General features: G+C 41.4%; 2 protein-coding genes across 3 annotated transcripts in view; one reads left to right on the top strand and one right to left on the bottom strand.

The window, feature by feature from the left end:
• The window catches only part of LOC127428993 (serine/threonine-protein phosphatase with EF-hands 2-like), a 37,662-nt gene extending 29,673 nt beyond the window's left edge, over positions 1 to 7,989 (top strand). The window contains exons 15-17 of the mRNA XM_051677705.1: positions 1,264 to 1,430; positions 5,922 to 6,009; positions 6,737 to 7,989. Of these exons, the coding sequence (XP_051533665.1) occupies positions 1,264 to 1,430; positions 5,922 to 6,009; positions 6,737 to 6,954 (473 nt within the window). The 3' untranslated portion in view covers positions 6,955 to 7,989. The remainder of the gene's footprint in view (positions 1 to 1,263; positions 1,431 to 5,921; positions 6,010 to 6,736) is intronic.
• LOC127428536 (nuclear pore complex protein Nup54-like) overlaps positions 7,499 to 13,901 on the bottom strand; it is a 15,384-nt gene continuing 8,981 nt past the window's right edge. For both annotated transcript variants that reach the window (XM_051676967.1, XM_051676968.1), the window contains 11 exons: positions 11,929 to 12,009; positions 11,488 to 11,646; positions 11,169 to 11,380; positions 10,554 to 10,741; positions 10,205 to 10,401; positions 10,063 to 10,117; positions 9,882 to 9,975; positions 9,694 to 9,801; positions 8,458 to 8,577; positions 8,264 to 8,374; positions 7,499 to 8,138 (listed from right to left, as the gene is read on the bottom strand). In XM_051676967.1, coding sequence (XP_051532927.1) covers positions 8,010 to 8,138; positions 8,264 to 8,374; positions 8,458 to 8,577; positions 9,694 to 9,801; positions 9,882 to 9,975; positions 10,063 to 10,117; positions 10,205 to 10,401; positions 10,554 to 10,741; positions 11,169 to 11,380; positions 11,488 to 11,646; positions 11,929 to 12,009 — 1,454 coding nt within the window. In that variant the 3' untranslated portion in view covers positions 7,499 to 8,009. The remainder of the gene's footprint in view (positions 8,139 to 8,263; positions 8,375 to 8,457; positions 8,578 to 9,693; positions 9,802 to 9,881; positions 9,976 to 10,062; positions 10,118 to 10,204; positions 10,402 to 10,553; positions 10,742 to 11,168; positions 11,381 to 11,487; positions 11,647 to 11,928; positions 12,010 to 13,901) is intronic.

Here is a 13,901-nt window from a genome sequence, read left to right as displayed (position 1 = left end):
TCTCTGTTTTATGATCTCTCTCGTTTCTGTCTGATCTCTGTTTTATGATCTCTGTTTTGATGAAGGTCTGATCTCTCTCGTTTCTGTCTGATCACTGTTTTATAATCTCTGTTTTGATGAAGGTCTGGTCTCTCTGTTGTTTGTGTCTGATCTCTCTCTTGTTTCTGTCTGATCTCTGTTTTATGATCTCTCTCGTTTCTGTCTGATCTCTGTTTTATAATCTCTGTTTTGATGAAGGTCTGATCTCTCTCTTGTTTCTGTCTGATCTCTCTCTTGTTTCTGTCTGATCTCTGTTTTATGATCTCTGTTTTGATGAAGGTCTGATCTCTCTCGTTTCTGTCTGATCTCTGTTTTATAATCTCTGTTTTGATGAAGGTCTGGTCTCTCTGTTGTTTGTGTCTGATCTCTCTCTTGTTTCTGTCTGATCTCTGTTTTATGATCTCTCTCGTTTCTGTCTGATCTCTGTTTTATGATCTCTGTTTTGATGAAGGTCTGATCTCTCTCGTTTCTGTCTGATCACTGTTTTATAATCTCTGTTTTGATGAAGGTCTGGTCTCTCTGTTGTTTGTGTCTGATCTCTCTCTTGTTTCTGTCTGATCTCTGTTTTATAATCTCTGTTTTGATGAAGGTCTGGTCTCTCTGTTGTTTGTGTCTGATCTCTCTCTTGTTTCTGTCTGATCTCTGTTTTATAATCTCTGTTTTGATGAAGGTCTGATCTCTCTGTTGTTTGTGTCTGATCTCTCTCTTGTTTCTGTCTGATCTCTGTTTTATGATCTCTGTTTTGATGAAGGTCTGGTCTCTCTCGTTTCTGTCTGATCTCTGTTTTATAATCTCTGTTTTGATGAAGGTCTGATCTCTCTGTTGTTTGTGTCTGATCTCTGTTTTATGATCTCTGTTTTGATGAAGGTCTGATCTCTCTTGTTTCTGTCTGATCTCTGTTTTATAATCTCTGTTTTGATGAAGGTCTGATCTCTCTGTTGTTTGTGTCTGATCTCTCTCTTGTTTCTGTCTGATCTCTGTTTTATAATCTCTGTTTTGATGAAGGTCTGGTCTCTCTGTTGTTTGTGTCTGATCTCTCTCTTGTTTCTGTCTGATCTCTGTTTTATGATCTCTGTTTTGATGAAGGTCTGATCTCTCTCGTTTCTGTCTGATCTCTGTTTTATAATCTCTGTTTTGATGAAGGTCTGGTCTCTCTGTTGTTTGTGTCTGATCTCTCTCTCGTTTCTGTCTGATCTCTGTTTTATGATCTCTGTTTTGATGAAGGTCTGGTCTCTCTGAAACATTGGGCGGTTGCTGTGGAGACGGTTCTGCATCTCAGTCTGCCGTGGAGGGTTTTGCGATCTCAGCTGGTGACGAATAGCACACAGGACGGGCTGCTCAACTATCATGATTGGTTTAACGAGCTGTCAATCATTCAGTCAACCACTGAGGTGCTTGCAAACAAACATTAAGACAGAAAATAAGAGAAAACAATAGACCTTTTACACAGACTGTGATGACGCTGATTATTTATCAGCGTAAATCTCACAATTTGTTTTTTATATTATACATTTTTTTAAATATAGAGTGTAAATTTATAACATTATGTCTTGTGTTATATTACCCTGGAATTAGTTTAAAAAATTGAATTACCACAGTTGTGAGGGGGTTTCAATTACAGCTGCTGAGAGAGTGACAGTAAATTTGGCATCTTCTCCTATCTGCCTGTCTTAATCCACCACTCTCTATTTATTAACTCTTCTGGAAAGTCATTCAAATGTAAGAGTGGATTTTTTCTTCTGATCTTGGAGCAAATGGGTAAGTGAAAATAATATTTGCTGTGATCTCCCATTCACTGCTGTTGAAGTTTAACCTGCAATCATTCACTTCTGTGTTCCATAACCCGGAGAGTGAAAAAGGTCTATAACAGATGAAAGTTTGAGTGAATTCAGAGGTGACGATCAGAACCAGTTTAAAGTTCTAGTTAAACTGGGATAAGTCCAGTCATTTTTATTTGTATAGCGCTTTTCACAACACACCTCGTTTCAAAGCAGCTTTACAGAAGATCATGCATTAACAGAAAATGAAGCTGTAATATCTATAATGTCGTAGAGTCTTCATTGTGTAATTGTGTATACAAATAAATAAACCCCAGTGAGTAAGCTGAAGACAACTGTGGCGAGGAACACAAAACTCCATAAGATGTTGATTAATGGAGAAAAATAATCTTGAGAGAAACCAGACTCACTGTGGGGGCCAGTTCCCCTCTGACTAACATCATGAATATAATGACAATATTACTTATGTATAGTGCAAGTCATGGTTTAAATGATTAAACTAAGTGTTAAGGGTCAGTGTTTAAAACAAAGATTTTGTATGAACTGTAAGATTAATGACTAATGTCTTTGAAGTTCATCCTGGATTAACTGCAGAAGTTCACATAGATGAATTGTCCTTGTTAGTTGGCTGATGAAGGCTTTTGTTGGCAATTAATTGATAGTCTGTGTATTCCATTATAAGAGTGTAGTTCATCAATAGATAAAGGTGATGCAGACAGAGATCAGTGAGGTGCATCACAGTTCAACAAGAAGGTCATTTTGGTGAGATAAGTTCATTTTAAGTTTTCTTTTGATGGATAAAACTGTAAATCAGTTTTTCAGGGTCAGAAATAAAGGTATCGTTATGGGACAATATTTGTCATCTGAAGTGCTCTTATGGTGTATAAAGAACCAGAACCAGAATGAGCTTTAATGCCAAGTGTGCTCACATACACAAGGAATTTTTTCTGGTGATAACAGAAACAAGTGCACACAGAACATTACAGTGAGACACTGAATATAAAACAAGGTAAGAGTATAAACAGACATACAAAATAATAGGACATATAACATAGAATGGCGTATGTACATGTGCAAGTGTTAATATATGTGCAAGGTAGGGGTATGTACCTTTCCTGAATTAAATATGAGTGAATTTACATATGTACATTACATATTTATATATTATTGCACTATAGGAGTCCTGAAGGCAGTTTAATTGTTCATGTGGTGAATAGCTTGATGGTAAAAACTGTTCTTGTGCCTGGATGTCCTGGCACTCAGTGCTCTGTAGCACCAGCCAGTGGGCAACAGTTCAAAGAGGGAGTGGGCAGGGTGTGTGGGGTCAAGAGTGATTCTACCTGCACGTTTCCTCACTCTGGAGACGTACAGGTGTTGGAGGATGGGCAGGGGGGCACCAATAATCCTCTCAGCAGTCCTGACTGTCTGTTTTAGTTTCCTTCTGTCTGATTTGGTGGCTGAACCAAACCAGACAGTTATAGATGTACACAGGCAGACTCAATGATGGCTGATTAGAACCGTGTCAGCAGCTCCTGTGGCAGGTTGAACTTCCTCAACTGGCAAAAGAAGTACAACCTCTGCTGAGCCTTCTTCACAATGGAGTCTATATGGGTGTCCCACTTCAGGTCCTGTGAGATGGTAGTGCCCAGGAACCTGAATGACTCCACTGCTGCCACAGTGCTGTTTAGAATGGTGAGGAGGTGGAGTGCAGGGGGATTTCTCCCGAAGTCCACAATGATCTCCACCGTTTTGAGCGTGTTCAACTCAAGGTTGTTGTGACCGCACCAGACAGCCAGCTGTTTAACCTCCCTTCTGTATGCAGACTCGTCACCATCGCGGATTATGCCAATGACCGTGGTGTCATCTGCAAACTTCAGGAGCTTGACAGAGGGGTCCTTTGCAGTGCAGTCATTCCCCAGCCTCACTAGCTGCTGCCTATCTGTCAGAAAGCTGGTGATCCATCAACAGATTGGGGTGGGCACAGAGAGCTAGGTCAGTTTGGTTGAGAGAAGATCAGGCATGATGGTATTTGAGGGCTGAACTGAAGTCCACAGATAGGATTCTTGCATAAGTCCCAGGTCTGTCGAGGTGTTACAGGATATAATGCAGTCCCATATTGACTGTATCATCCACAGACCTGTTTGCTCAGTAAGCAAACTGAAGGGGGTCTAGCAGGGGTCCAGTGATGTCCTTCAGGTAGGCCAAAACCAGTCTCTCAAATGACTTCATGACCACAGGTGTGAGAGCGACAGGTCTGTAGTCATTAAGTCCTGTGATTTGAGTTTTTTTGGGGACCGGAATTATGGTGGTGCGTTTGAAGCAGCATGGAACTTCACACTGCTCCAGTGATCTATTGAAGATCTGTGTGAAGATGGGGGCCAGCTGGTCAGAGCAGACTTTCAGACAGACAGGCAGGTGAGACTCCATCTGGGCCTGAAGCTTTCCTAGTCTTTTGTTTCCGAAAGACCCGGCACACATCCTCCTCACAGACCATAAGTGCAGATTGAGTAGCAGGAGGGGGGTTCCAGGAGGTATTGGTGTGTGTGTGTGATGTGAAGAACAGAGCGTGGGAGGTGTGTGCGACTGGGTTTTTCAAACCTGCATTAAACACATTCAGTTCATCAGCCATTAGTTATCTCACTACAGAGCGAGGGGGAGGTGTCTTGTACTTGATGCTTTTCAGGCCTTTCCACACAGATGCAGGATCGTTGGCTGAAAACAGTTTTTTCAGCTTTTCAGAGTAGCTTCTTTTAGCCACTCTGATTTCCTTACTCAGTGTGTTTCTGGCCTGGTAGTACAAGATTTTATCCCCAATTCTGTAAGCATCCTCTTTGGCCTGACAAAGCCAAAAAAAGGTTTCCTATAAACCTTGGTTTATCGTTATTGAATGATAAAAATGTCCTAGTAGGGATGCACATAATCCTAACTTGTGACTCCAGGGGTGATAGTCAGCATCAATACTTGCTGAGCTACCCAGGCCCCCAATCAACACAGTTTCTGTGAGGATATGTGCATTCCTACTAGGACTTTTTTTATCAAAACTGTGTTGATTGGGGGCCTGGGTAGCTCAGCGAATATTGACGCTGGCTATCACACCTGGAGTCGCGAGTTTGAATCCAGTGTGTGCTGAGTGGCTCCAGCCAGGTCTCCTAAGCAACCAAATTGGCCCGGTTGCTAGGGAGGGTAGAGTCACATGGGGTAACCTCCTCGTGGTCGTGATTAGTGGTTCTTGCTCTCAATGGGGTGTGTGGTAAGTTGTGTGTGGATCGTGGAGAGTAGCATGAGTCTCCACATGCTGTGAGTCTCCGCGGTGTCATGCACAACGAGTCACGTGATAAGATGCACGGATTGACGGTCTCAGAAGCGGAGGCAACTGAGACTTGTCCTCCACCACCCGGATTGAGGTGAGTAACCGCGCCACCACAAGGACCTGCTAAGTAGTGGGAATTGGGCATTCCAAATTGGGGAGAAAAGGGGACAAAAAAAACAAAAAAAAAAACAAAGAAAAAACCTGTTGATTAATGGGAGCATTTCACTTTGTCACGTCACTATCAGATTAGATTCAGAGGAAATAACATGAATTATGTTTTGAATCTTTTTAATTATTTAACAAATTTTTATTCAAATTTCAGACAAATATAATGACGAAATATTTTTCAGAAGATTTATTGCACATTCAGAACTGAAGTTGCTCGGAATTCATAACTGATGCTGGATGATTTCCCAGCTGATTTTAGTGTTTTTAATGATAGAAACATTCAGTGAATGCAAATCTACAATATCTGTAGTGACTGAACGTAATTTATGCTGTAAAATATAATGAAATGGATCAAATATTACAAATACAACTAAACAGAACTCGTAACAAGCATTTTTATAACAACTATGAAATTTGATGCATGACAGCAAAAAGGTTTATATTTATACTAAATGTCTGATCCTGCTTAATTGTCATCATTTATATATTGCAGAAACCTAAAACATATATCATTCTTCATCTGTCTGAACTCGTAAACATTAAAGAAAAACTCCACTAAATGGCCTTCTTATTGTCCACAAATCAGTTCATTATCTATAATTTCTTCTCTTATGTCATTTGGACAGATTGCCAACACAAGTCTTCTGGAGACCCTTTACAAACATCATTCAAACCTGGAGACCATCTTCAGAATGATTGACACGGATCATTCAGGTGATCATGTGATTAATTCCGAGCGTGTGTGAGACCATGAACACTGTCATACACAGATGAACCAAAACATTATGACCACTCTCAAGTGAAATGAATAACGTTGATCATCAATGCATGAGAAATGGGCAGGAGTAAAGACCTGAGCGACTTTGATAAGGGCCATGGAACATGAAGAGTTCAAGGTGTTGCCCTGGCCTCCAAATTCCCCAGATCTCAATCCGAATGAGCATCTATGGGATGTGCTGGACAAACAAGTCCGATCCATGGAGGCTCGCAGTTTACAGGACTTGAAGGATCTGCTGCTAATGTCTTGGTGCCAGATACCACAGGACACCTTCAGAGGTCTTGTAGAGTCCATGCTTCAGTGGGTCAGCGCTGTTTTGGTGGCACGTGGAGGAATAAAGCATATTAGGCAGGTGTTTATGTTTTGGCTCATCGGTGTATACAGTGAGTTCCAAAAGTCCACTGGGGATTATGCTTCAGTTTTGCATTTTTTAATTTAATACATTTTTCCAATTGCATTATCATCTGGACATTGAAGATTATACATGAATTTGAGAATGTCTTAGTAATTTGCTTTAATGGTGAGGGAAAATCCCAGATTTTCAATGTGGACACAAAACCCGCAGTATATTCATTATATAAACTCTGATGAACAGTGAAAAACACCTGTTGAGCCATAAACGTAACAGATGATGAAAGAGTGAAATGTGATTCATGTGTTCAGGTCTGATCTCATTTGAGGAGTTTCATCAGACGTGGAAACTCTTGAGTTCTCACCTACAGATGGACATCAGTGATAAAGCCATCACAGATCTCGCCGAGAGCATCGACTTCAACAAGGACGGCAGTATCGACATCAACGAGTTCTTGGAGGCCTTTCGACTGGTGGAAAATTGTGGAGCCGAGAGAGAACCGCTGCCATCACCAAACTCACCGCAGTGACATCTGCTGACATAACACAAACATCTTGCCAAAAAAACACGTCATTAAAACGGTCAGACTTCACCCGTCGAAGACTGTCTTGGAGTAAAAATTACATCATATTGTGTGATATAAACAAAGATGTTTTTTGATGCTTAACTGCATTTAAGCAATTAGGGCAGCTGTGGCTCAGGTTGTAGAGCGGGTTCTAATCGCAGGGTTGACGGTTTGATTCCTGGCCCACATGACTCCACATGCCGAAGCATCCTTGGGCAAGACATTGAACCCCAAGTTGCTCCCAATGGCAGGCTAGCGCCTTGCATGGCAGCTCTGCAGTCATTGGTGTGAGTTTGTGTGTGAATGGGAGAATGTGTCACAGTGTAAAGTGCTTTGAAAACCGCTAAGGTTAAAAAAGCGCTATTTAAGTTTACCAATTAGGCACTCAAGGATGTGCAATTTTGTGAATAAAGTAATGGCCATTACAAACGACACAGTGGAGTGACTATATTCACAACATAACACAACCTGAAGTGCCTTAGTGACAAAATAAAGATATTGAGGCAGATTTTTATTAAATTTCTTTTTTATTAAAGTCATCAAGTGTCATTCTTCCACTAGGAGATGTAGTTACTCACATGTAACATGGTTAATAGTTGTTCTGTATGTTTTCTGTGCAGTGATTTACAGATGTTTCACATCATAACATGATTGGAACGCTGTACTGACCAATCAGCATTCAGGAACTGAACGACTCCTGTCTCGTTCTAACAAACGGTCATTTATTATTGAAACTACATGGAATACATTGAAACTTTAATTAATTACTTAACACACACCACAGGAGAAAAAAAATCCAACACAAATCAACATTCTGATCATGATGATGTTATTAAATGTACGTCTCGTTTATTTCTCATGTTGACACCAAGAACACCAAGTTTCTTTGACACTGTCAGGATTTAAAGATCATCTGATGTTTAATGATCATGAAGTGAAGAGACGCTGCAGCACCAAACAAACACGCACAATGCTGACACTGTGTGTGTATTACAGGAGTGTTGGTGGTGTGTGTGTTGTCAGCTGTGTTTGCTGCTGCGTGTGTGTATACTGTCTTGTAATCCATCTTCAATCATCTTGATATCATCCAGATCGTCTTTAATGACGCCGATCAGGTGACTCAAGCCCTCCTGCTGCTGCTTCAGATGCTGCAAACACACAATTACCAGAGTATTACACACACACACACACACACACACACACACACACACACACACACACACACACACACACACACACACACACACACGCGCACACAGGTTGTGGTTCTTGCCTGTTTGATTTCTCGCAGCAGATCAGCGTCGACACGGTAACGCTCTTCTGAACGAACGGCTCCAAAATGATTCTGCATCCGAATCTGAGACATCAATTCATTCAGACGACCCTGAAACACACACACACACACTAAAGCACACATGTGATTGAGAAGTGTATGTGTGTGTGTGTGTGTGTGGCAGATATTGTCACCTTGAACTGTGTGGGAGCGTTGAGCTCTGATTGGATGGTTTCCAGCTGAACTCGCAGATGCTCCTCATCCAACTGAATGGCGTAACCACTCTTCCTCTGAACTTCCTGTTTAATCAACACCTGACACACACACACACAGGCCATGTGGAGCAGTTTTAATTCAAGTACAAAGCTTTAAAGTGGCAGTATGTAATATCTGCACCATTAATGTTATAAATAGTGTCAGAAATGAGTGTTTCAAAGGTCTTCATGAGATATAAGGGATACGCTATTGGCCGCTGATATATTATTCACCGATAACTGGGAAAATCGAAATATTAATCCTGCTGATAATGGAATTACAGACAATATTTTTGCCCATAATTTATTACAGTTTATTTGTTTGCGAGTTGAGAATCTCAGACTTCAGACAGGGACTGTGAGGATTATTTCAACATCTCTGCACCTCGTTACATTGTTTTGGGGATAGTTTTAGTCATCTGCTGCAAGTAACATGCCATTTCCCACATTCTGTTTGTTTCATGTGGCAATAAACGAAGTCAAGACAAAAACATGCATGTACGTTACTTGGGGGTTAGGGTTAACCTAACCCTAACAGAATGTGGGAAATAGCACATCGTTACTTACAGACAGGGCTGCTGTTAAAGGGGTACAAGTGGACCTTTTGTCCCGGGCTTGAGGGGGGCCCATAGTAGAGGGGGTCCACAGAAAGGCTATTCCATATTGTAGAGTGCATCTAAACACGTTCAGTGGGAGACGCGGATATAAACACAGAGACAGTGTGTAACCGCGAATGCCATCTGGGTAGCGCACGATGATGGGATAACTGTCTGCACCCCCAGACACAAAGTGAACGATTACAAATGGTGACGTTTATTATGCAATTTCTCTGTAGCATTCAAGCTGTCACACCACAAAAGACATACTTGTATCTGAAAATACATTGTGTAGGCTATATGAAAGAAACATATACAAAATATATCATCTAGTGATGGCTAGAGTAAATAATTTATGTCCTTTGATAATGATTTGTGTCAAATTTAAATGAAAATATGCAAGTTGCGCTCCGTAGTGCGGCAGAAATTCGAGTAGCCTTTGGAGTCGTAGCTGGGCACCATCGCGGCAGTTTATGAACGGTTCACACAACTTGTTCTGCTTGTGTTTCATTAATGACATGCTTCAGGAAATGAAACTATAAATGGTTACTGAGAGTTGTGTTTTAACACTGATGTGTACCTGCAGGACTCTGTGCGATTGCTCCATGAGTTTGCGTTTGTACTGTGTGATTTTAGCGGCTGTCGTGGCCTGATTCCTCTGCAGCTCGCTGATGTCATTCGAGATGATCTGAGAAACAAAAGAGAAACTGGTGAGAAATCATACAAGCAGTAATCATCCATGATATCAGTAGTGTGTGTGTGTCTCACGTCGACTCTGGTCTGGTGTTGTTTGTTCATCTGGTCTTGAATCTTTAGTCGTCGCAGTAACTCTTTAAATCCCACCATCGGCACCGGAATCAACCTGTGACATCACACATCACATGACTAATAATGAGATGATGTCAACACTTGATTGTGAAGTTATCATGACTGATAAATGAAGACACACTTCTCTGGGTCGGGATTGTCCACTTTGGCCTGTTCCCAGATGATGGGGTCCACACCTGCACATACACACGTCAATACTTCAGCATCTAACACGTGTGTTTATGTATGTACCCCAGGTAAGTCGGTGTTTGAGCGTTTAGTACCTGCGGGTGGGTTGTGTAGCAGTTGTTTGAGTTGTGTTTGTGTCAGTGCGGTTCTACTGACAGTCATGAAGACGCCGAGCTGCTGGAGTTGAGATTTAATGTTCATCTGCTCCATGAAATTAAACAGAGTGGACGCTGGAACACGCTTGGACGTGCCGTTAGGCGACCGTTCAACCAGATATACAATCACCTCCGTCCTGCTCGCACACACATTCAAATGTTCTGCTGTTATTGATCTATTGAACACAAACTTGAACTACCATGTGACTTATGATGAAATGATTTCAATGCAGCTCTTTAATTAAAATAAAACATGAATGTAGTGTAGCGAAATGCTGAACCGTCTCACTGGTCATCCGGTAACGCTCGCACTCCCTCCACATTTACAGTGAGCGTTTGATTTCCACCCAGAACTTTATGTAAAGACTCGACGAGCTGCTGCTGTTGAGAACGAACGTCAGCTTCCTTCTTATTGAGAGCCAAAGCCACTAAACCGTCCTCATCCCTCACTGCAGGAACACAGCTGTAGCCCACCGCCTGACAGAGAGAGAGACGACTAAATACTATAAGAGATGCACTTTTTTTGTGTTCATCTGATCTGGGTAGTTTTATGATGTTGACATGTTCTCGGTCTTGTGATGTTAATATACAAAAAATCCTTCAAGAGTCACATATATATATATATATATATATATATATATATATATATATATATATATATATATATATACACACACACATACATACATATATATATATACACATTTTTGCAATATCAATTTTAAAACAGTTATTGAAAGGTCACAGCAGCAACAATACCCCTCAAGATAACTGTAAATAAACAATTAAAATAGTTCCAATAAAAATTAGTTCAACCCAACATGTCGTGTCTCAAGACAACACTGCTCACTAGGTTTTGGGACTCCCATCATGCCCTGCAGCATGACATCATCATCAGTAGTACCTTGAAGCGGCAGAAGGGGTTCTCCAGACTGAACTCCACCGGAGGTGTGCTGCTGTTGAAGTATCCTTTCCCCGTCCCCCAGAATGCCTGCAGCTGATTCCACTTGGCCAGAATAGAGTCACGTTCATCGCCCAGAACTGATGGAGCCGACAGAGCGCTCGCCGTGTTGATCAGCTGACTGGACTGAGAGACCTGCTGGTTAAACAGGCCGCCTACAGAGAGAAAAATCATTGATTAAAATATAGGCCCACATAAATAAACACACCGATAAACCTGTGATAAACTGTGTGATGTTATTATGCGGTTCTGAGTTCCTCACCCTGTTGGTTCTGTGTCGGCTGGATTCCACCAAACCCTCCAAAGTTCAGTCCAGTTCCACCCAGGCTGCTGCCAAAGCCGGTTCCTGGCGCGGTGTTCGAACCCAGACCAGACGAGAACCCAAAGCCTTTATTCTGAGTGTTTCCAAAGAAACTGCCGCCTAGAGACCGTCAACAGAACAGCAACATGAGAACACTTCAGAAACAGCACAACAAACAGTTGCTCAGAGTGCTGCTCCGATGGGTCGGTACTGATCATGTGACCTCAGATAAGTCAACATCACCTTCCAATCTGAATGTGCTACACAACTCTTTGTCCACTCTTCCAGATGGTCAGCATGCACAATAACACCACAACAAATGAGCCAGAGTGTGATGCATCTGATTTATTACTCATTTCTGAGTCTCTTAAACAAAAAACTCAAGTTCTGATGGGTCGGTACCTGTGTTTGATGGTGTGGAGAAACTGAAGGTGGTTCCAGCATTGGCAGAGGTTGATGTGGAGCCAAAACCTCCAAACGCACCTGCAGAACAACAGAGAGAGAGAGACAGAGAGAGAGAGACAGTGAGAGAGAGTGAGACAGGGCTTCAGTTTAAGCCCCACCCTCTTCAACATTATATCAACCAATTGGCTAATATACTAGAACATTCTCCCATTCAAGGTCTCACTCTACATGACACAGAAATAAAGTGTCTCCTCTATGCAAATGACCTGGTTCTCCTGTCGCCCACTAAAGAGGGGTTGCATGACAGCCTGAATCTGCTGGAGGGTTACTATCAGTCCTGGGCCCTGACAGTCAACCACCAAAAAACTAAAGTTATGATTTTCCAGAAATGTTCCAGATCTCAGGGACTAACACACACATTCACACTATCACACAGAACCATTGAAATCACAAAAACATACTTACCTCGGCCTGAAAATCACTCCAATGTGTAACTTTACTTTGGCTCAAAGGGCTTTCAATGCCATTAAAAGATCAATTAAAATTTACATTCCAATTCAAATCTGGCTCAAACTTTTCAAATCAATAATTGAACCAATTGCATTATATGGCAGTGAAGTGTGGGGTCCACCTATAAAATCTGACTTTGTAAACTGGGAAAAACATCCCATTGAAACTCTACATTCAGAATTTTGCAAAAGAATACTCAAAGTTCAAAGAAAAACACCAAATAATGGATGCAGGGCAGAAAATGTAACCCCCCCCTCACACCGCAAACCCCTCATTACACATGAATGTAGATCATGTTTAATTCAGTTTATATAGTTCATTAGTTAAACTTAACTTGATACATAATTGGATCATAATGATTTTCAATGTTTTTTCCTTTTATATTGCTTGTTCAAATCCTAATTCAATTGTTCTAAACTATTTTCTATGTTGTTTTAAATGCTTTGGCAATACAAAAATGTACTTTTGTCATGCCAATAAAGCAACTTGAATTGAATTGAGAGAGAGTGAGAGAGAGAGAGTGAGAGTGTGAGAGAGAGTGAGTGAGAGTGAGAGAGTGAGACTGAGAAAGAGAGAGAGTGAGACAGACAGTGTGAGAGAGAGAGAGAGAGAGAGACAGACAGTGTGAGAGAGAGAGTGAGACAGACAGTGTGAGAGAGAGATAGAGACAGACAGTGTGAGAGAGAGAGAGAGACAGACAGTGTGAGAGAGAGAGACAGACAGTGTGAGAGAGAGAGACAGACAGTGTGAGAGAGAGAGAGAGACAGACAGTGTGAGAGAGAGAGAGACAGACAGTGTGAGAGAGAGAGAGAGACAGACAGTGTGAGAGAGAGAGTGAGACAGACAGTGTGAGAGAGAGAGATAGAGACAGACAGTGTGAGAGAGAGAGAGAGACAGACAGTGTGAGAGAGAGAGAGACAGACAGTGTGAGAGAGAGAGAGAGACAGACAGTGTGAGAGAGAGAGAGAGACAGACAGTGTGAGAGAGAGAGAGAGACAGACAGTGTGTGAGAGAGAGACAGTTCATTTCATGGTTTCTCAACAGTACAAACAGATTTAGATCTATTCTCTTTCAGAGCATTCACGGTCAAACCACTAACACCCCTATCAGATCACAGCCAAATTACGACTTATCTAAAAAGGACAACAAATGTGAACATAAATCCACAGCCCAGTAAGCTGTACAACATTAGAGAGAAATACAGATGAGCGCAAAACAGCACAGAAAAATGTGTGACAGCAATGGACCATCCAAAAGTATGCTCACTTATAGACAACTTCATCGACAGAGTTTATCCTCACGATGGAGATGGTGTAAATCTGGCCGTGGAGAACATAAATTATATATTTGATTATTTGGCAACTTTATCTAACCTCAAATCCTCTAAGAAAAACCCTAAAACCAAACAAGAGAATGAAAAATGGTTTGATTTAGACTGTAAAACAATGAGGAAAAAATTA

Source organism: Myxocyprinus asiaticus, chromosome 38, assembly GCF_019703515.2.
Source record: "Myxocyprinus asiaticus isolate MX2 ecotype Aquarium Trade chromosome 38, UBuf_Myxa_2, whole genome shotgun sequence".
In the NCBI taxonomy this organism is placed as follows: Eukaryota; Metazoa; Chordata; class Actinopteri; order Cypriniformes; family Catostomidae; genus Myxocyprinus; species Myxocyprinus asiaticus.
This window is presented reverse-complemented; position numbering and strand designations above follow the sequence as displayed.